Source organism: Mustelus asterias, chromosome 24, assembly GCF_964213995.1.
Source record: "Mustelus asterias chromosome 24, sMusAst1.hap1.1, whole genome shotgun sequence".
Classification (NCBI taxonomy): domain Eukaryota; kingdom Metazoa; phylum Chordata; class Chondrichthyes; order Carcharhiniformes; family Triakidae; genus Mustelus; species Mustelus asterias.
Window position 1 is genome coordinate 21,925,194 of NC_135824.1, and position 23,850 is coordinate 21,949,043.

The 23,850-nt window shown below is 41.2% G+C and overlaps 1 protein-coding gene across 2 annotated transcripts in view; it reads left to right on the plus strand.

The window, feature by feature from the left end:
* adam10a (ADAM metallopeptidase domain 10a) overlaps positions 1-23,850 on the plus strand; it is a 136,189-nt gene that overhangs the window by 39,469 nt on the left and 72,870 nt on the right. For both annotated transcript variants that reach the window (XM_078241423.1, XM_078241424.1), the window contains exon 3: positions 21,598-21,716. In XM_078241423.1, the coding sequence (XP_078097549.1) occupies positions 21,598-21,716 (119 nt within the window). The remainder of the gene's footprint in view (positions 1-21,597; positions 21,717-23,850) is intronic.

The window sequence follows — 23,850 nt, forward strand, 5'->3', positions numbered from 1 at the left end:
GAATGGCCTCCTGCGCTGTAACAAGTTTGTGATTTGTAAGTGTGTAACAAGAAGGCATACAGCATGCTTGCCTTCATCAGCCAGGGCATTGAGTTTAAAAATTGGCAAGACATGTTGCAGCTTTATGGAACCTTAGTTAGGCCGCACTTGGAATATAGTGTTCAATTCTGGTCAACACACTCCAAGAAGGATGTGGAGGCTTTGGAGAGGGTACAGAAAAGATTTACCAGGATGTTGCCTGGTATGGAGGGCATTAGCTATGAGGAGAGGTTGGAGAAACTTGGTTTGTTCTCACTGGAATGACGGAGGTTGAGGGGTGACCTGATAGAAGTCTACAAGATTGAGGGGTGTGGACAGACAGACAAGCTTTTTCCCAGGGTGGAAGAGTCAATTGCTCGGGGGCATTAGTTTTTAAGGTGCGAGGGGCAAGGTTTAAGGGAGATGTACAAGGCAAGTTTTTTTTTTTCAGAGGGTGGTGGATGCCTCGAACTTGCTGCCGGGGGAGATAGTGGAAGCAGATACAATAGTGACTTTTAAAGGGCATCTTGACAAATACATGAAGAATAGGATGAGAATAGAGGGATATGGTCCCCGGAAGAATAGGGGGCTTTAGTTTAGTCGGGCAGCGTGGTCAGTGCAGGCTTGGGGGGGCCGAAGACCCTGTTCCTATGCTGTGATTTGCTTTATTCTTCGTTCTTTCTTTGATTCCATAAGAAGTACCAAGGAATGCACACCTGAGAGAGTTATCACTAGCTTGATTTGTGTTTAACTGGCCAGTGCCGAACTGGGGAATGGTTTAAGTCTAGTTTTTTAAGTTCTCTTTTAAAACAGAGCACAGCCTGCAAACATGAGGAATTCCAATTGGCCAGGAAGGCAAAGCATGTTCTCTTCAGTTGGAGCCAATCATTTAATCACATACTGACTTGCAAAGTGAAGCTGTATTGTAATTGGTTATTGTTAATATGATGAGGCTCAACAAGGGTTGGACTGAATGTCAAAGAAAACGGTACAATGTTTGTTAGTACTTTTTATGTAAACCAGACGTTTCTGCATCAGTTTGCCTTCAGTATTTTGGAAATTGTAGTATCCAGTTCACGCGGCGTGTGGATTTTCCCCGGGTTGAGCCACTGTAAAAGCAGATATTAGGCAGTCAAGTTAAACTGATTAGAACGGGTGCAGGGTCTACTTGGGCTGTGCACGGGTAACACTAAACCCAAGAAAATATTTTGTGCTGACCCAAAATTTGAATGGATCATAGTTGATCAGTAACCTGTTGTCGTCATCATTATTAGTGACAATGATGTGTTGTTTTGTGAGTAGGTGGTGCAGCAGAATTGCACAATGTCCTTTTTTTTCCATTGCTAGTGTTTATATTGAATTAAACCTAGGCTGATGGGAGGAAGATGAGAAAACAACTTGCATTTGCCAAGTGCCTGTCGTGATCTCAGGACGTTGCAAGGTGTGCCTCGGGCAGTTAACTATTTTTAAAACCTGGCAACCAACTTGCACACAGCAAACTGCCACAAACAGCATTGTAATAGCTACCAAATCATTTTCTGTGGTGTTGATTGAAGAACAAACTTTGCCAACGACACATGGTGATAAGTCCCCCACTCTTTTTTTGAATTAGTGCCATGTGATCTTTTACATCTACCTGAGCAGATAGATGGGGCCTCAGTTTAGCATCTTGCCCAGAAGACAGCACTTCAGGATTGCACTCCCGCAGTTCTGCACTGGAGTGTCAGCCTCAATTTGTGTACTCAAAACCTCTAGTGTGGGAGCTGATGGGATTGAACTCTTCAGAGAAGTAAGAATTTGGATGTTATCTAATTTCTCTGGTTACACATCCACATCACTAAATTGCCCATGATTTACTGTGAATTTGACTCTGAGCAGGCCCTTTATTTACTTGTACACCTGAGCCACTCAGCTGATGAAGGTGCAGCGCTCCGAAAACTCATGATTCCAAACAAACCTGTTGGACTTTTAACCTGGTGTTGTGAAACTTCTTACTGTGCCCATCCCAGTCCCAATGCCAGCATCTCCACATCATCATTACTCCGACATGATCTATCTTGCTTTCTGTACCTTAGTATAGTAACTTGTGGTTCAAACAGTAATCCTGCGATTACCATCCTTGAATTGAGCCTGTTTCGTAATATATATCAGAATTCATAAACGCCTTTTGCAGCAAACCTTTGTTCTGTGTCGTTCGTTCCACTGTGACTTGTGACTTCAGGCTGTTTCATTGATGTGTGGAATGGTCTGCAGCCATCATACATGTTATATGCAACACCTGAGTGAAGAAAATGTGTGAAGTTGCACCAAGTGCTTTTTGAAGGAAATGAATTTTGCGCAATCCCTAATTAAAATATTGGTACTTTGCTTTTGAACATTTTTGCCCCCCTGTGTGGCTTGAGATTATTGCATCTTTTGTGAAACTTGTAAAAATATTTACCATTTAACAGCTGACTCGGATCATTAATTGAAATTGCATCATACTTGCTAACTAAAGCTCCTCAGGAGGGGAAGTGGTAGTTTGCCTGTCAGCACTGGTTGGAGATAAATAATTAAATTTACTGTCACCTCCCCACAAGTTATTGCTTAAACATGTGCTGTCTGCACTATCTTCATAATCTATTGATATTTCTAATTATCTCAGAGCATGATCAGGCTGAGTTTTATTTCGGGTAAATTCTATTCTGTATAATTGATCATCAAAGTTGATTGCTGGAAGAATGTACTTGAATCCGTTCATATTCATTAGCCATCCCTGTTCACAGCAGTTTATTTCTTATGCCAGTTCAAACTGATCTGATGCTACAAAGTGTGCCCCTGACATTTGGAGAAAATTGAAAATACCAACCGTAACAAATTAGTGCGACTCACCTGAGGCTGTCTTGTATCTGATTATAGGCATTGTCGAATGTCTGGCCATATTTTGCAGTATCGTAATCTGATGATCCAGATGTCAGGGCTGAGTTTTGATTTTCCTCCTGTTGTCTGGAGGTTCTTTTCAAGGGGCAGCCGATGCATGGGAAGGATATCTTGCAAATGCACCTGCAAGATATCCTCCATTCTGCACATGTTCCTGATTTGGAACTATATTGTTGTTGCTTCTCTTGTTGCTGGGTGAAAAATCGAGCTTAGTCTCGAACAACACAATTGGTGTACTGACACCAAATGGACCTCAGCAGTTCAAGAAGATAGCTCACAACAATAATTTTGATGGCATTTTGAAATGGGCAACAAATGCAGCCTTGCCGACAATATATTTGGTGGGGCGAGTAGGATTTTAAATTGAACACTTGATGGAGCCAATGTAAGCCATTTAAGACAGATGATGAGTCAATGGAACTTGGTGCTTGGGCAGGATATTGGGCAGCATGTTCTCGGATGTTCCAAAGCTGTGTCCACCATTGGATGGATTAACAAGACCACCTTGCATTGTTCAAGCAATATTCTTTTTGTTTGCAACTGGGAACTATTCACTACTGGAAGTGAAGGTCTTTGATGTGATTGGATTTCAGTCCCCAAGCAAGTGGAAGAGAAGGGCATCAGAATGTCAGTGGCCATTATGCTATAACTTGATCCTGTTTGCATGATTTAAATCTGTCTTGGTGATTCTTAAATGGCTTTAAGAATGCTTGTATTAATATGCAGATGGAGACTAGTTAATTCAGGAATATGTACTAGCACAGTTTTAAAATAGCTGTTTGCAGTATGACAGTGACATTACAAGGACAAGTTTATTGTTCATGTACAGGTGTGTAATTGCTCCATTACCACAAGAGTCCCTTCAACTGTCCCAAAGTAATATTAAGGCTTAACTTGTTTTTAGAAATGTAAAATTTCTGTTAAATCTGATTTAATGGCTTGCAATGTTGTGAATAATTTTAAATGTTATAGCAAAAAAAATTTTACTTTACCCACAAAAAAAATCTAAATTAGGAAGATGTTACCTTGTATTGTTTTGGCCTATTGTTTGGAAATGAATCAGTTTTTCCAACAGGTTCAGAAGAGGCAAAACTAAACTTTGTGTTGGTTTAACTAGGCTTGTGCTATGGTGTTTAAAATTTCCATTTTGGCCAGTTTTGTACAAGTCATTAAATTATCACAGAATTGCATAGTCTTTACAGTGCAGAAAACCATTTGGTCCATCAGGTCTGCACTGGCTCTGTGAAAGAGCATTCGACCTAGTCCCACTTGTTGGCTGAACAAAAATTCTTACAGATAGTGTAACCTCTAAATGTTGCTTGAAAAAGCTAATCTTGAACATAACTTTAGGTCCAAGAAACTTCTTGCAAACAGAGTTTAATGGCAATATTCAAGTCTTTCTAGACATTTGAGTAACATTTAGAATCTTTTACTGAACATCAATCAACTTTGGGAACTGTTGGAACTTGAGACTAAACTAATGTAAATTTTAGCAAATATTATAACTTTGACCAACTTGAATAAAATGCAATCTCTCTCTTTTTTTAAAATTTGGGTGAAACTTGAACAAGAAGTTCATGCCAGTGATGGTCAGAGTTTTCCAACCAGGTGGTTTTCCACTTGATGGACAAGGAAAACAAATGGAGATAAAGAAAAAATAATTAATGCACCTCAAATAATCCCAGTTGACCGCTGTACCTAAATAGCCATTTCTCATTTCATTAGAAATCCACAGAAGTGATGTTGGGTGGCATCTGCCACTGGGTTTCAGTGGGGTGTGTCCGACCACAATTGGCTTGTTAGCTTAAAGAGACTCTCCACTTGCCAACAAGAATGCAGTGCATGATGCATTCTATAACTTGTGTTATCCTTAAAAATGTGTGCATCTGTGAAGATATAGGTTGGGTGAAGCGGTTTTGTGTTTTTGTCAATCTTTTCGAATCGGCAGTCTTCTCTAAACAAAAAAAACGTTATGGTGTCCGAGCCAGGATTCCATTCTGGGACCTGACTGACCAGTATTAACATGATTGGGATTGTAACACAAGTGAGGGTCAAAGTTCTACCACCCTTTGTGGTATCTAATTTCAAGCCTGGTTCTAATTTTTAGGCTGTGCTCCAACCAGTGGAAATCGTTCCTCTTGATCCTTTCTGTTCCCCTTACACTTGCACCAGGGTTCCCTGATGTCATTCACCATTAAGCTCCAGACCAAGAAAGTATCTGGCTAATGTGTTGTAGACCTGTGATCATTCCATGCTGACAGTCATTTATTTCCTGCACAAGGGTTGCTTCTGGTTCATGCAGTTTGCCATGTGCATGTGGCACTGTTAGTCGTGGAAAGACTGGAGTCTGGGCTGCTGCTTCAGTCCAGAGCAGCATTCAATGAGCTCTTAAACTGTACCAGTTGCCCTTCCACGACAATCTTAATCTAAAGCCCCAGTCATTTGTCTGATAGTTGACATGATGGAAGCTGTCAGATTTTGTACCGTCTCGGAGAAACTGGAAGCCATGGCTCATGGTGCCATCCAGTTAGTCACCTGAGCTTCCATCAAATTTAAAGGTCACATTGTTCTATCTGTGACTACTCTGGAAGGACCTGATACAGATGACAATGCAGCAACCACCTAACACACACTAGTCACAAAAACTAAAATTTTAATTGAGAGCAGAAACAAGACAGGAAGATCATCTGTTCAATGCAGCCTTGTGAGCGGGACATTGTTCCGTTTCCTTGCAGATTTATGATGTTGGTGGAAATTGCGTTTCCAAAGAAATCTTTACCTATAGTAGGCAACTTAACCCATTTATTGGTATACAATGCAGGAACTAGGAGCAGGAGTAGACGATTTAACCTCGAACCTGCTGTACCACTTAATACAATCATGGCTGATCTCATCTCGGCCTCTGCCTGTTCTTCGCCCTTCAAACCCTGACTCATTAAAAGTCTGTCCACATCTCCCTTAAATTTACTCAATTTCCTGGCATCCACCATGCTCGGAGTTAGTGAATTCCACAGGCACCCAATTCTTTGAGAGAAGTAATTTCTCCTCATCTCTGCCACCCCTTAGCCTAAAACTCTTCTTGTCCTAGATTGCCCTACACAAGGAAACATCCCCTCTGCGTCGACCCTCTTAATCCTCACTATTTTGTACACCTCAATTGGATCTCCCCTCATTCTTCTAAACTCCAAGGAATATAGGTCCAAACTGCCCAATGTCTCTTGGTAAGGTGAACCTCCTCTGAACTGCCACCAATGCAACTATATTCCTCTTTAAGTAAGAGGACCAAAACTGTACACACTATTCCAAGTGTGGTCTCTCGAATATTTTGTTCAGTAGCAGCAACACTTCACGACGCCAAGGTTGCATTTGCCTTCCTTATTACCTGCTGTACCTGCATACTAGTTTTCTGTGATTCATGCATGAGACATCCAGACCCCTCAGCACTGAAGCATTCCAAAGATTCTCTCCATTTAGATCATTTGCCTTTTTGTTTTGGCTGCCAAAATGGATACCTCATATTTAGCCATGTTATATGTTTCACTTGAATTAAATTTGAGTGGCATGGTGCAACAGTGCTTAGCACGGCTGCCTCACGGCACGAGGGACCCAGGTTCGATTCCAGTCTTGGATTACTGTGTGGACTTTGCATTTTCTCCCCATGTCTGCATGGAGTTCCTCCCACAATCCAAACGTGATGCTTCAGTGGATTGGCCAAGTTAAATTGCCCCTTAAGTATTCAAAGATGTATAGGTTAGGTGGGCTAGCGAGATAAATGTGTGGGGTTACAGGAATGGGGTGGGCCTGGGTAAAATGTTGGCATTGGTGCAGACTTGATGGACCGAATGACCACCACCTGCATTGTAGAGATTCTCCATTTGCCAAATTTTGCCCCATTCATTTAACCTATTCATATCTGTGTTAGTTTCTCATTTCATTGTCGCAACTTACTATTTTAGCGTCATCTGCAAACTTGGCTATGGTATCTCCTATCCCTGTATTTAAGTCATTAACATAGATTGTAAATAGTTGGGGTCTGAGGACTGAACCCTGTGGCACCCCACGAGATACACCTTGCCAACCAGAAAAAGACCGATTTATCTCCATTTCGACTTTCTGTTGGTCAGCCAGCCCTCTAATCAAGCTAATAAACTACCCCGGACCTCATGTGAACGAACCTTGCGTATTATCCTTTTGTGTGGCACTTTTTCAAATGCCTTCTAGAGATCCAGATATACTACATCTACAGAATCCCCATTATCTACCTTGCTTTGTTAGATCTTTGAATAACTCGAGCAAAATCATCAAACATGATTTATCTTTCATAAAACCATGCTGACTCTGGATTGCATTTTGACTTGCTAAGTGCCCTGTTATTACTTCCTTAATGATGGATTCTGACCATTTCCCAATGACAGATATAAAACTAAATGGCCTGTCGTTGACCACATTTTGCCTCATGCCCTTTTTGAATAAGGGTGTGATATGAGCGTTTTTCCAATCGCCGGAACCTTTTCTGCATCCTGGCAGGGGAATACCATTTGGTGAATTGCTCCGAAATAGGCACAGGAGGGGGCTGTTCGGCCCATTGTATTGTTACGATTTTATGATTTCTGGGCAGAAATAGTGCACTTTGTCTGTCCAGTTGATTAGATGTGGCATTGCAGCAACTTGCTTCTTTATGGCGATAGTTCAAGTAGTTTACAATCCTGTTCCACCATGTATGTCTAACAGTGTCAAGTGCTTTGATTTTCTGTTTTAGCATTCCATATAATGTTTGATCCAGAACAAGAATCAACATGTAATGAGCTTTGGCAGATTTAATCTCGCAATGCTGGTCTTCACTGAAACACAATGGCGTTGTGTGTTTTTTAAATCTTGTCATTTGACTTGCTAAATTAAAGCCATGAACCTAAAGGTTAGTCCAGTTCAGTCAGTGATTTTTTTCCTGAGAGGTTAGTGTATGGTCAACCTGGAAAGTCAAATTGGAGTGCAGGTGAGTTATTTCTCAGGCCAGAGTGGATTATTTTCATTGTGTAAGAAAAAGAAGGGATAACCAAAAAGTAAGAAAATATAAATTTATCAGTATATGGTCTGACTGTCATGAGCGGCCATGGCTATTTATTTATCTTATATTATGTACCTTCATCAACTGTCTCCTTCCCTCGTTGTCATTTCATAATTGTAGAATTGCAGAATTTTTAACTTTCTCTTGTGGTACATTCCTGTGGCACTTGCTGTCGGTCAGTCTTGTTCTCTGTCCTCTCCTACCCATGCATGTTCCTTTTTAAGGTGTAGTAATAGTAATTACACATATACAGTTTTCCCAAATGTGATCTGAAGAGTACATCAAAAAACTTTGGCATAATAACTTTAGGAGTACAATTCATTGATCTGTCTTTGTATCTTAAAACTGTGTTTCTCTTGTTGAATTCTTTTTGTTTCCTGCTGCATGAAATGTGAATCATCCAGTATGAGCCATTTCTAAACCCCTCTACATTGGTGAGGATTATCCTTTATTGTATATTTCTGTCACTCATTTTTCATCTTGGACTATAAGCTGCAGCTGATGGCCTTCCTGAAGTTGATTTTAATTGAATTGGTCACATAACATTGTACTTCCATAGAACCGTTATCTGGAAGCTTGTAACGCATGTGTTGGTTATAGTTATAGTAAGCTGATCCACTGATGATCTCAAAGCATTCCCACCAATTGTCTTTTGTTATAAAACTGTTCCAGGAAAAGATGTCAGGCATATTTTATAAATCATCAGAGAAATCACTGATGACCAAATGATTAACTTGTGAAATTTGTAATGAAATGTTCATGTAAATTAATGAAGTGTTTCTTTGTGGTTTTAAAAATTTGCAAAATAGTTAGTTATCAAGGTTGTTACCTTAATAAACATTTGTTCATTATTGAGTGTTTCTAGAAACTGCAGATGGTTAATTTCTCGAAATGCGTGCCACGGTGCAGCTACTGGTTCATTTAACTATAAGCAAATGATTGAGGGTGGCACGGTGGCACAGTGGTTAACACTGCTGCGTTACAGCACCAGGGATCAATCCCGGGTTCAATTCCGGCTTTGGGTCACTGTCTGTGTGGAGTTCGTATGTTCTCCCCGTGTCTGCATAGGTTTCCTCCGGGTGCTCCGATTTCCTCCCACAGTCCAAAGATGTGCTGGTTAAGTTGACTGGCCATGCTAAATTGCCCTTTAGTGTCAGGAGGATAAGCTAGGGTTAATATGTGGGGGTTACGGGAACAGGGCCTGGGTGGGATTGCGGTCGGTGCAGACTCGGTGGGCTGAATGGCCTCCTCCTGCACTGCAGGGATTTTATGATAGCTGAGTGGTTTTTGGTACTGAAAGAGTAATCTAGAAATTGAGTTCAAATCCCACCATGGCGAACTGGGAAATTTGAGTTCAGTAAATCCGCTAACTTGTGGGGTGTCACTCGGTAAATAATGATTAAAAATAACTTTGTCATTTAAGAAAAAAGGTGGTTCATCAGGCAAGTGAACCATCCCCCCCCCCCTCCCAGCAGCAACTAGACATGGGCAGTAATACACTTGCTCATATCCTGAGATAAAATCAAAAACAACTGATATTAATGCAGTGAGGTTGTTTGGATGTTCTGTTATATTATTTCTTGGTGGTGCTTTAAAAACAAAGCAAATTAACTGGAAATCGATTTTCTGTTGCATCCAAATCCATTGCCTGAACTCAAGTTTTATTAGTAAATGACAAAGCTAGTTAATGTCAGATTGTAATGCGGTTAGAAATGATCCAATTGGTAATTTAAGATGTGGGTCACACAGCGATCAAGGATTGTGTTCATCAGTTTTGTATAAATAAAATCTCAACAGCATCACCACATGTTGGTTCCCGTTGCTCCCATTGGGTTGGGTGGGGTGGAGAAAGGGCAACAGTCATAGAAATCATAGAAACCCTACAGTACAGAAAGAGGCCATTTGGCCCATCGAGTCTGCACCGACCACAATCCCACCCAGGCCCTACCCCCATATCCCTACATATTTACCCACTAATCCCTCTAACCTACACATCGCACGACACTAAGGGCAATTTTTAGCATGGCCAATCAACCTAACCTGCACATCTTTGGACTGTGGGAAGAAACCGGAGCACCCGGAGGAAACCCACGCAGACACGAGGAGAATGTGCAAACTCCACACAGACAGTGACCCAAGCCGGGAATCGAACCCAGGACCCTGGAGCTGTGAAGCAGCAGTGCTAACCACTGTGCTACCGTGCCGCCCTATAGATGAAACCCACACAGATACAGGGAGAATGTGCAGAGTCCACACGGACAATGACCCAAGCCGAGAATCGAACCTGGATCCCTGATGCTGTGAGGCAGCAGTGCTAACCACTGTGCCATCGTAACGCCCCCTGATCCTTGTTTGCAACGCCTGTCCACGTGATCCAGGTGTCTCCAAGATGTCAAGCAAGAACCTTGTAATTTCAGAATGTTTATTAACATTTTTGTTCTCCATTCCCAAATGGGCAGTGGCACAAATTCAATAGCAGCTTAAAAGATAATTGGTTAAGTGCTTGGTGGAGAAAAATTGCAGGGTGTTATGGGAATAAAGCAGTGATGTGGGGCTAACTGGGTTACCTGTTGAAAGAGCTGGCACAGACTTGATGGGCTGAGAAGCTGCCACCTGGGGTGCTCCTGATTTATGGCTCTCCATCCTTGTACCCAAAACACAGGATAATTACCAATGCCCTTTTCAGTTCTCCTGCAACAGTATGGTTTGCACACTTGTGTTGCCATGAAAACAAAGAGACTGTGCACTCTTGTTTCGAGACGAGGGATGGCATCAGATTAAAACAACTCTGAAATCAACTGCATAAAAAGGATATTAAGAAAAGGGCAAAATACTGCAGATGCTGAAATCTGAAACAAAACAGAAAATGCTGGAAAATCTCTCCTGTCTGGCAGAATCTGTGGAGAGAGAGTAAAGCCAACACATTTTAAGAAACCCTGATTGTTCAGGGAAGCAAAACTGTCCTATCATTAAGTTTTAATACCAGAATGAAAGGAGTGCAAAAAAGGGAATAACCTGGTTTAAACTGTGTTCTAAGTCAGAGACACTTCTGCAAATGTCCTTTGGCATGAATATCAAGGGAGCCTAAAGTGACGACACTAACTATTTGCAAGTGTTCTTGAAGCACTTCCCACGTCACCCCACCCAAAAAGGATCAGCGTATAACTAAGTTGTTCATCTGGGTCTGAACTAGATAGGTTGATGTCACACGTTCACTCTTGGCCTGCATTCATTTTAACTGACGTCAGCCAGTGTGGATTTCATTATAATTGTCGTCTTTTTCTGGACTTGGGAGAGGAAGGAAGTGGCTAGGGTTTCCGCTTGTGATAACCTTTGTAACCATTGGTACGTACATGTGGTTTAGTGTTGTGAGGGACGAGATCAGGGTTTAGTTGTGAAGTCACTCAAAGGAAACTGGCTTGCTGATGTAAGAATGGTCACTTGAAGATCTCCTGATACTTGCAAAACTGGCAACACTCTTCAGGAAGGAATTCGATGGACGAGTAAAAATCATTGGTTGTCATATGCCGGAAGATTATCTCCAGTGAAATGCTACAAAAACCAAACCATTATCTTTGGCCAGCGCAAACTGTTCACAAATGACTGATTCCATCCCCCTCCTTGGTCACTAAGGCAAACAGAATTGTTGCATTCTGTGTCCTCTACAAATCTGAACTTCTGACCCCATATCTTCCGCATCTCCAAGACCACCTCCATAATATTGCCCATTTGGTGCTGAGACCCTCGTACATTTTTTTTTTTGGTTAACTTCAGACTCTTCTGGTGCTCTCTTGATCACTCTGCTCTATGTATCCTGACTTGGCCCAAGACCTGTTCACCCACACTGTCCTCGCAAACTCACATTGGCTACATTGTCCACCAGTGCTGCAAATTTGAAATCTTCATCTTTTTGTTTCGATTCCCTCCATGGTCACACCTCGCCCCATCTACATTGTCCCTTACATTGTGCTACTTCTGAAAAATCGGCATTTCTCCACCTCTGGCCTCTTGGACATCCATAGCTTCCTTTGCCCCAATATTCATACCCATGCCTACAGTCTGTCTCTACCTCTGAATAAGATATCCTAAAATTGCTGCCTTAGACTAATGTGAATATTCCCCCTTGAAGCCCTTGACAATGTTTTACTACAGTAATGGTGCTTTATAAATACAAGTTTAGACTATTATAAGAAGCATATTAAGTGGCATTCGTTTTAATTCTAACTATAGGACTTTTCAGTCATAGGAATTACAGATGGTCCTGACTCAAGTTAAAGATTAGCTATGACTGTGTATGGCTGCAAAGTGCATGAATATCTCTTTCCGAATGGAGGTTATTTATGTGAATGTACTCTTAAGGGACTGGCAATAAAGGTGTGTGCAGTTAATTCTAACCCCACTGCTCCACAGGTCCTAAGTGTAAATGTTTAATTCACTCAAAAAAATGGCCGTTTGTTTACCTTCACTACAGCTATACCCAGCATCAAAGAGACTTTGAACAGGCTTCTTTTCAATAAACACAGAATAATTGATTTACTAGGAAACACAACTTCCTGTAAAATAAGTTGCAAAACTGGTTGACACATCGTTCGTAATCTGCCTCTTTTTTAAAAAAAAAATCGCTCTCACACAAATGTATGCGCGCGCGCGCACACAACAAAGAACAAGACAAACTGAGGTTGCAGTAAGGAAGTACAAAAGGATGAAGTTCAGAAGATCTTGACACTGGTGATCTGGGTGTGCAGGTGCACAGTTCCCTAAAAGTGGCAACACAGGTGTCCAAGGTGATTAAGAAGGCATATGGCGTGTTTGCCTTCATCAGTCGGGGCACTGAGTACAACAGCTGGCAAATGGAAGCTATGGGGAGACCTGATCGAGATCCACAAAATTCAGGGGCATAGACGGGGTGGATAGTCAGAGGCTTTTTCCAAGGTGGAAATGTGAATTACAAGGGGGCACAGATTGAAGGCGAGAGGGGGAAAGTTTGCTGGAGATATGCAGGGGACATTTTTCAAGCAGAGTGGTGGGTGCCTGGAATGCGCTGCTGGAGCAGGTGGTGGAAGCAGGCACATGAGCAACATTTAAGACGCATCTGGATGGGCACATGAATAGGGAGGGAAGACAGGGATGCGGACTACGTAAGGTCAGATTTTTATTTTAGTTCGGGCATCTGGTTGGCACAGGCTTGGAGGGCTGAAGGGCCTGTTCCTGTCACTGTAAATTTGCATGTCTCTTCAGATGAAACTTTGAAACAGTTTTTGATAACTCATGCTTGTTACAGTTTAGCAGATGATTAAAATACAAATGAGTTACATTGATATAATTTGCTGACTGAAGGTTAATAACCACATTGATCTGTGGGTAATGGTAGGCACAGTAAGAAGTCTCACAACACCAGGTTGAAGTCCAACAGGTTTATTTGTAGGTACAGAGAGAAAAGAGAGGGGAAAAGGTCTTGCTCCACAGTCTGCTCACAAGGCGCACAGAGTTCAAAATAAAATGCCCAGATAACTTTTCCCAGGCCAGGTGTTCTCAATCAATCAGTAGGTGTCTAAGGCCTGGCAACAGCAGATTTTTCTTCAAAATTCTTAAACAATATAATGTTGCTCTCACCAGGCGTCTCACTGGTCAGCTAGCTGAAGACCAGTGATTTTGTTTTTGTTGGGGGCAGGGAGGAGGAGCTAGCTCATCGACCAAAATAAAATTGTAGACTTTAAAAAAAAAACTGCATCGAGTCTTTAAAATTCAGTTTCTAAATTCCATGAACGCATATTCCTCAATAACAATGATTTGTGGTTGTTACATATCAAATTCAGTCTGCAAAATTTTGTTTTATTTTGGAAGATCCTTTTGGGTAGAATCAGAATGTTCTGGGAATGATTGTTCGGAGCCATTAGACTGGTTATCTCTCTCATCCAATCAGGGGGCACATCTGAGAAAAGTGTGCATTTGATGAAGGCATTGACTACTTTTCCTTTTTGATGCCCCGAGCAAAGGAGACCTTTTTATATGGAGGTGTATTTGGTACTAAACCAAATTGCCAAGTGAAATCAAAGCACTGTGTAAATGGTATTCAGAAGCACTGAGTGAACAGCATCTAGGAAGCTCGCCGAGTTAAAGTAATGGAAGCAAAATCCCTGAAATCGTCCAACAACAAGTTAAATGCTGCAGAAGGGAGGGAGGCTGGTGTTGATGGGGACCTAGCCAGATGTTCTGTCTCATTCTTATAAATGATAAAAATATGGAATGCTACATGTCGAGTTATCCGCTTGCAATTATTTCGCAATAAGGAAATAATTCCCCATGCATCTTAATTTCATCTTATTTAATTTTGCCCATGGCATAGTCTAACATCCTATTTGTCCTGGCCTAACAATACATAACCCTGTCATGTTCAAAGCATGTCCCTCAATCTTTTTTTCCCCTCAATAAATCTGGCTCTGCCTCCAACTTATTAACTCATGCAGTGGTGTCAATAGATAGTCCAAATAAAAGCTTCATTTCTGAGATTCTGCAACAGATAGATATACTTTTGAAAGAATGGTGCCTGAGGCTTTCACATACCATGCTGATTGTATTTTTTGAGAAACCAATAACTGTTGGTACCCCCATATACTTGAGCAATACTTCCATGTAAGCATCCTTAATTAGAGAAGGATCAGAAAAAACTAAGTGGAAACAGCTCTGAGTAACCTTTACTGAAACAGAGGCAGAAGAAGGAAAAAATCCAGGTTACAACTTTCGTCATGGGTTCAAATCTACTGTTCTATTCAGAAGAAATGGAATCATAGAAACCCTACAGTACAGAAAGAGGCCATTCGGCCCATCGAGTCTGCACCGACCACAATCCCACCCAGGCCCTACCCCCATATCCATACATATTTCCCTCTAACCTACACATCTCTAGACACTAAGGGGCAATTTTAGCATAGCCAATCAACGTAACCCGCTTATCTTTGGACTGTGGGAGGAAACCGGAGCACCCGGAGGAAACCCACGCAGACACGAGGAGAATGTGCAAACTCTACACAGACAGTGACCCAAGCCGGGAATCGAACCCAGGTCCCTGGAGCTGTGAAGCAGCAGTGCTAACCACTCTGCTACCGTGCCATTGAGAGGTTTTATTGAAATTTGACTTTTTATCCTTAAACACTGTGAAGTATTTCAGTAAAGCAATAGCAGTGATGTTTTGCCCATGTACAGTAGAACTCGGCAAAATTACTGAAGTTATTCTAAGCATGACTTGTTCATCTTGGGTTCTAAGCAGTTGAACATTTGAAGTATTAGTGCTTGTGAATCTGTTAGTCATGCTTATTGTTCAGAGCAAATAAAAGCAAGTAACATGAGGACAATATGAATGTGTATTGCTCTGCCTTTCCTCTTAATTTACCGGAACTATTACTTGAAACTCTTGAGACAAGACTCCTTGGATGAGCATTTAAGAGGTTGTATCCTGTGTCAATGGAATGAGAATAAGAACTAATCTCCCAAAAATACTTGACAAAGAATTACACTGACTTGACGGGTAGTTTGTTTTGATCTGATTTCAAAATGTCTTAATCTTGTAGAGCTGAAAGTTACAACATCCTTCATACATTAGAGATCTGCAACATAATTGTGCCTTTTGTTAATGAACATATCCACATTACGATGTCTCTGACATCTGCCTAGTTTTAGTGGAGCTGTAACGACATTGCCTAATCACTTCCGATGTGAATCGCATGATTAATGAAAAATAAAGACAAGTTTTGAGATTTTGCAAGAAGCTTCTATTGGAAATGTGGAAGGAATGTTCAGGTAGCCCGATACTGGGGACGTAATGTCTTCAACTTTAGACAGTAGGTGAGGTGATGTAGCTGAATTATTAACTCAGCCAGATGACCTACTCCTGCTCCAAGTTCTTATGTTCTCGTGTTCTTATCACCCGACTCGTCAATCATCCCCAAATCAAGCTCCACTCAGCAATCTCCAAAGGACTGTAAAACCCCAGCACACTGCATGAGACCAGATTAAGAATAAACACCATGCCCCTTTATATTGCTTCAATAACAACTAGAGGACACTGGGTACAGGCATCACGGCACCAGTAAAATGCTAGGACCTGCTTGAAACAACTGCCAAAAAACATGATTAAAATACATTTCTTAAAGGCACAGTATTGTGAAAAATCTGATTGGTAAAGGGAAATGTAAAAATAAAACTCTGAAGAAAATATTTTTTTCAATCTCATGATTTTTCTCAGGGTTGCACACAGTCGTGCCCTGGAGTTATTTCTGAAGTTCCTGGAGGGTTGGCAACGCTGCAGTGCTTATGTCTTCAACCTTAACTAATTCCAGAAATCAGGTCGAAGGAAGCTGTCTCGACCAGATTGATTCCAGCACTAACATAATTACAGCAAATACATTACACACATCAATGGCTATTTGGAAACACCTCAGTGCAGTGGCATATGGCATTGTCACTGGACCGGTCATCCAGCGACCCAGGTTAATGATCTGGGACCCCACCATTGCAGATGATAAAATTTGAATTCGATTATAAAAAAACTGGAATTGGAAGTCTTCCGAAAACTACCAAACAATCAATTGCCATTCACTAATCTGGTATGTAGGCCAGACCAGGGTAAAGATGTGACTCCAGATCCACAGCAATGTGGTTGACTCTTAAATGCCCTCTGAAATGGTCTAGCAAGGCCATTGGTGCAGGGGCAATAAATGCTGGCCCAGCTAGTGCTGCCCACATTCCATAAATGAATAGGAAAAAAAAACCACTTTGTCACCCTTGTGGGTATATTGTCATCATTTTTTTTCATGTTTAATGCTTTCTTGTTACAAGTAATGAGCAGTCCTGTGACACTCTTTCTCCATCTTTTATAAAAAGAGGTACAAATTATTGTCTTTTGAGCTAGGGTTCAGTTTTGAGATCTTCCCGTCCAGTTACAACACGAAATGGATCGTCGCACTCCCTCTCTGGCAAATATATTCCTTAGATTAGGGTATCAAGACTGTGCACAATACTCCAGGTGAAGTCTCATATGTGACTGCACCAATGTATCTTTTCTCCTGTACCAAAATCCCCTTGTGATGAATTCCTTGCTGCACCTGCATTCTAGCTTTTAATGGCTCATGAACAAGGGCACCCAGGTCAATTTGGATGCCTGCCCTTCTCTCCATTTAAAACAAAAATATTGCGGGTTAGATGGGTTAGCCATGTTTTTTTTTAAAAAATGCCCCTTAATGTCAGAGGATTAGCAGGTAAAAGCGTGGGGTTACGAGGATAGGGCTCGGGTAGGATTGTTGTTGGTGCAGGCTCGAATCACCCCTCCTGCACGGTAGTAATTCCAGGATGTTTTCTTTTTAACGTCGGTGAATATCTTCATACTTACTCGCATTGTGTTCCATTTGCCATATTCAGTCCATTCATTTAATCTGTACCAAACCCTCTTGAAGCCTCCTTACATCCTCCTCGCAACTTACAATCTCACCCAGTTTGGTGTCATTAGGAAATTTGCAAATGTCAGTAATGGTCCCCACATCCAAATCCCATAGATTGTGAAAATGTGTGGCCTCAGCACTGATCCTTGTCTTACCGCACTAGTAATAACCAGCCTTCGGGAGAATCATCTGTTTATTCCTAATCTCTACTTTCTGTTAACTACTTCTCAATCCTTATGTGCTGTAATTTTATTTAATAACCTTCCATGTTATCAGAAGTCCTCTGAAAATCCAAACATAATGCATCCACTGCATAAAGGAGAACAAGTGACAACCTCAAAAAAAAACTCCAGGTTTTTCGAGCATAATTTTATTTTCTTCCCCCATGTTGAATGCATCCACTATCCCTCGAGCCGCTTCAACACTCTGGGATAATGCTCAACTAGTCCAGGGGATTTATCAACCTTCAATCCAGTGAATATTTCAATAAGTGAATGTAAATTTGAGAATATAATAAAGTATGAGAAGTATCAAATTACTGTTGTAACATTGAACCAGTGGTAATGACAGTAAACGCAGTTTAATACAATATGCTTTGTCTGAAGCAAAAGATATCGTCTTTTAAATTTAGAACATAGAACATTACAGCGCGGTACAGGCCCTTCGGCCCTCGATGTTGTGCCGACCAGTGAAACCAATCTAAAGCCCACCTAACCTACACTATTCCAATATCATCCATATATTTATCCAATTACCATTTAAATGCCCTTAATGTTGGCGCGTCCACTACTGCTGCAGGCAGGGCATTCCACGCCTTTACTACTCTCTGAGTGAAGAACCTATCTCTGACATCTGTCCTATATCTATCACCCCTCAATTTAAAGCTATGTCCCCTCGTGCTAGCTATCACCATCCGAGGAAAAAGGCTCTCACTATTTGTTTCTTATTAGGAACCCAATTTGTTCGTGTAACTCCATGTAACTGAACCATATGTTCATCAAGACCGATAAAGGAAAATGTTCACATCAGTAGCCACATAACAGTGGGCTATTCCACGTGTTTTGGATAAGGTACAAAAAGTAACCAAAACCTCCTGTGCAAGTTTCAGTTTTTCATCATAATTGTGGACTATAATTGCTACTCAAATGTTCCTTTGCATGTTGATTCTCTTGTCAGAACAAACTAACCTGTTCTGCATCTATAATCTGTAATCTATATATGTATGTTTTGTATTAAATATTTAATGTATTAGTTTAGGAACTTGAGTTCCAAAATTCAAGCGAGTGAATTTGCAATGCAAAGTGATTTTGAGAGAGAATTGTAGTCAAAAGGCTGAAGGAGCTTGGGAGCAGGGCATACAGAGTTGGAGGAATAAAAGGCATCGATTAGGATGGAGAGTCGGCTTAAATGGGAAGGCCATGGATGAAGCCACCCAAATGCTCAATCGGCCTGATTTTTAAAAAAAAATCAAACCCTGCCTACTGTACAAAACTAAAGAAGAGGTGCTTTATGTGCTTCTGCCTGCAACTGCATTTTCCATTTTAAAAAAAAATCCTAGGTGTGATGAATTATGCAATGCAAAATTCCCATTGCTTTCTTCACAGCATATTATGCATTTCATCACAATTCACCATCAAGAGGCTGCATTAAATTTGTTGGTTTTTGTCATGAGGAAGCATTATTGTTCTCCACTCACTGTGAAGCGTAGCAGCTTCCATTAAACAGCACTTTTCTCAATTTTCTGTTGCAGCTCGGTCAAAGCCACAATTCTCAGATCCAGAAATACAAAAATCTAATTTGTGTCTTGTCTGGTTACAGACCACCTTCTATCACTGTTGCTCTGGGTATGCTATGTAAAAAATGTTTTGCTGGCACAGACAAATGATTAAGAATTAAAAAATGCACTGTGGTGCTTTGATGACACAGGTCACATGATTTATCCACCTCGTGAGTCTGTTGTGTCCTTGAAGCATAGAATCCCTACAGTGCAGAAGGAGGCCATTCAGCCCATTGAGTCTGTGCTGACAAGAATCCCAGCCAGGCCCTATCCCCGTTATCCCATGTATTTACCCTGCTAATCTCCCTGACACTAAGGGGCAATTGACCCATCAGCCACCTGATGAAAAATATTTTCAAGCATATTTATTAGTGTCACAAGTAGGCCCACACCAACACGGCAGTGAAGCCACTGTGAAAGCAGTTGGAGGAAACACACGCAGGGATGTGAGGAGATCGCAGAGACAGTGACCCAAGCTGGCAATTGAACCCGGGTCCCCGGCGATATGCACATATGGTCTTTTGTTCAGTGCCTCAGTAAATTCTTTTGCTGGGTGTAATTTTCATTTATCTATGTGAACTTTGAGAAGCACCTGTTGTATCATTATGGATTTTTAAAATACCCAATCTGGTTTGTCTGATGGGAAAATTTTGCGCTGCCTGTCACTGGGCTAATGATGGCAATTTGATATGAGCAAAATGTATTGTGGTAATAGTACCCACTTTGGTTACTCATTGCATATAGTACAAATCCAATCCAATGTGTAACAATGTTTACAAAGTTTTTGTGGATCCATTTGGAATTTCTGCAAACTTAATGTTAAGCTAGTAGGCATTCTCCCTTTCTTGCTTTCTAAACATTAAAAGTTTTAAATATGTATTAGCAAGGCACATGCAGAGCTGCTTGCTTGACCCTTTTTGGCAGGTAGAAGTGAAACCTGTTCAAAATTGCAGCCATTTGTACTCCAGAAGACTACAAGAGGTGGAAACCCAGCAACATGCTTGTATGTGTTAAAATAACATTGGGATTTGCAGGATCTCGAGCATTACATAATGAGAATTACAGATGGTGTTTGAACTTCTGATCCTTTTGGCCGTGTGGTGAATGATTTTTAGGGGAAATTTGTGAGGGAATACAAAACCTGTGAGAACTGCCAATAATTGCACAATCCATTTATGGGAACTGATTATTGTGTGTATCAATTGGGAGCGGATGAGGGTCTGCTGGATTTGTGTGGTGCTACTCTCCCTTTGCACCTTCCCAATGGAGAAGGTTCATTTCTTTTTGGGTGATCCACTAATGGAGACACATTCATGGGCACAGCGTACTTGCAAGGAATTGAGGCATAATACTCTTAATTTTTTTCGGAATATGAGCAAAATATAGGAGGCAGTGAAAAAGATGGTCATGATATAAAGGTAGTTAATTACTTAACGGAGTTCTGAGATTTGATTGTGTAATGTTACAGTTGAATGAGAAGGGAATAAAGATGGAGCTCTGGAATATTGCAGTTTTATACATGATAGAGGCCTTGTTTTTTTTTTGAAGAGTGCACACACCAGAATCTGGGGTGCTTCAGTTGTCAGGTTAAGATTTTGATTGCATTTGTGTTAACCAAGAACAGTGCAGAACTCTTAGCTGGTGGTTATTCACAACTTATACAAGTCATCTATTGAATCTGGCTGGTATTAATATCATGTCTGTTTTTATGTTGGAACCGAGTATGCTAACTCGGCAGTCTCTTCAAAACTTTATTTCAAACATTGCTCCCGTGAGAGTGGCCCAGATTCTTAATGGTTCGAATGTGGAACAGTTGAAGGGATCAACTGGCACTAAGTATTAAAGGGAGGCTGTATAAATACGTATAGAAAGGAGTAGAAGAATATGCTGATTGGTTTCGATGAAACAGAGTAGGTGGCAGTTCATATGCAGCATTAATACCAGCATGGACCAATTAGACTGATTGGTCTGTTTAATAATGTAAATGCTGTCTCTTTTCAGTACTGTGCAGAAATAGTACAATGTTTTGAACAATTATTTCCAGCGTGTGGCAGTTTGAGTTTTGAGTTCCATCAGCCTGGAGTTTTACCTTTTACTGTTGTTTCTGTCAATAGAATCACATCTGGAGTGAAACATCTTATCCTCACAATGCCAAGATAGCAAATAGTTGGGGGTCTCGTTTGACTTCAGGGTTTCTGATCTCGTACCCTGAAAGGCACCAGTATGAAAGTTGCTTTAAACTGCCCTTTCTATAGCACGGTGATTTTTGTTTGTAAATAATGAGTTTGACGCACAAATAGAGGGGTTCATTTTCATTTAGAAATGTTCTTCAGTCCCTCGGAAGTTTAAGATGAACTTACCTAATGTTACTGCTCTCTTATTAGGCATTTCAACCTGAGAATGAAGCGAGACACCTCCATATTCACAGATGATTTTAAAGTGGAAGTATCAGGTGAAGAGTTGAGTTATGACGCCTCTCACATCTACACTGGGGAAATCTACGGTAAGGTTATTAACTTTGAACTGGGGCAAATGTACATATTATGTATGCCATGAATATTTGCAGACAAAGCTTCTTCTGTGTCTCTTATACAACTTATTGCTGGATTTTTAAACTTTAATATCACTTTCTATAAGATGAGTAAAGGTTTGTAACAGCTGTCAAAAGGCAAATTAATGAGTAATTTCAAACAAGAATATTTGTGGTACTAATATGATATCAGACCTCTCCACAAATTCTCTTCCCTCTGAGCTTTAAAGAACCGATCTCACAGCCATGAGTGTAACAATAAATTTAGAATCCATTTTCTATGTTTAAAAAAATAAATAAAATGTTGTAGTGCCATCTCTTTAACTTGTGTAAGTGGGTCGGCCAATATTGTGCAGACCCGATGATTTTCGTTTTGCTCCAGATTATTTTTGTTTAGCAGTGTCACAAGTAGGCTTACATTAACACTGCAATGAAGTCACTGTGAAAATTCCCTAGTTGTCACAATCCAGCGCCTGTTTGGCTACACAGAGGGAGAATTTAACATGGCCAATGCACCTAACCAGCACGTCTTTTGGACTGTGGGAGGAAACCGGAGCACCTGGGGGAAACCCACGCAGACACAGGGAGAACGTGCAAACTCCACACAGACAGTGACTCAAGCCAGGAATCGAACCCGGGTCCCAGGCACTGAGGCAGCAGTGCAAACCACTGTGCTACCGTGCCGCTCATGGCGATTGTACTCTTTTCAGAAGATCTGAATGCCAAGGTCAAAGTGCAACCTGTCCTGATCAGTGAACTTATGTCTGAAGATGATGCTGCCCTAGTTGCCAAGACACAGGACCAGCTCCAAAGTTTCTTGGGCGCATCTGTCCCATGCTTGCAGAATGTTCTCCTTCACCATCAGTGTCAAGAAAATGGTAGTTATGGGACAGGATGTGATCAGACTCAACAACACACTACTGGAAGCTGTAAGAAAATTCTGCCAAGAATCTATGATGGAGGATGACCTGTCACTTGATCTAGAACTCAACACACAAATTGGAAAGGCTTTAATCAATGGGTATGGTAAAATAACAAAGTCACCCACAGAACCAAGCTCATTATAAGGCTGATATCCTCAGCACATTACTGCATGGCAGTGAACCTTGGATAATTTGCATCTCCCAAGAACAAAGGCTAATTAACTGCCATCTTGGCTGCCTACAATGCATCTATGGTAGCACCTGGAAAGACGAATCACCAATGAAGCAGTCCTTTCTAGACAAACATACCAAGCATTGTAGTGCAATCAAAGAAAGAAAGCTCTTCTAGCTTGGGAATGTTCACAGGATGCAAGATGGCCTATCCCTAGCGATATGCTCACTATACAGGGACGTAGACGGCGCCAAGAGACCAGTAGGTTGCCCAAAGCTTTGATTTGAGGATGCTGTCGAGAGACATGAAAGCTCTCAACATCAGGGGTGGCACAGTGCTTATTAATGTTGCCTCTCAGTGCCAGGGATCAGGATCCAGTTCCAGCCTTGGGTGACTGCTTATTTGGAGTCTGCATGTTCTCCCTGTGTCTGCGTGGGTTTCCTCCGGATGCTCTGGTTTCCTCCCATAGTCCAAAGATATACAGGTTACATTGATTGGCCATGCCCCTTAGTGTCCCAAGATAAGTAGGTTGGGAGGATTAGCAGGCTAAATACATGGAATTGCGGGGATAAGCCCTGGGTAAGATCCTCTGTTCAAGGGTTGGTGCAGACTCGATGGGCTGAATGGCCTCCTTCTGCATTTTAGGGATTCTATTGATCAAGATAAATGAGAAATTCAAGCTGACTCTAGGTGGGAGGGTGTCACCTGAATGAGATGTGGTTTTAGAAAGTTCCAAAGCGGACTCCAGCCCGGCAAATGAGCCGTCTGCAGAAATCTTAGTGCATCACCGACAAAGGAGAACTTGATTTGTGGCACTTGTGGCAAACTTTGCCTTTCCAGAATTGGCTTGATCAGTCACCAAAAGAAGTGCAGCAAATGATCTCATCTGTCCTCAGCAAAGTTCTGAAGTGGCATTCCCATAATTTCTTGCAGTTGGAAGGATGCTAACCATTGATGGCAAATAACTAATTTCATTTAAATAGCAGATTTTACCATAGAATAACATTTTAAA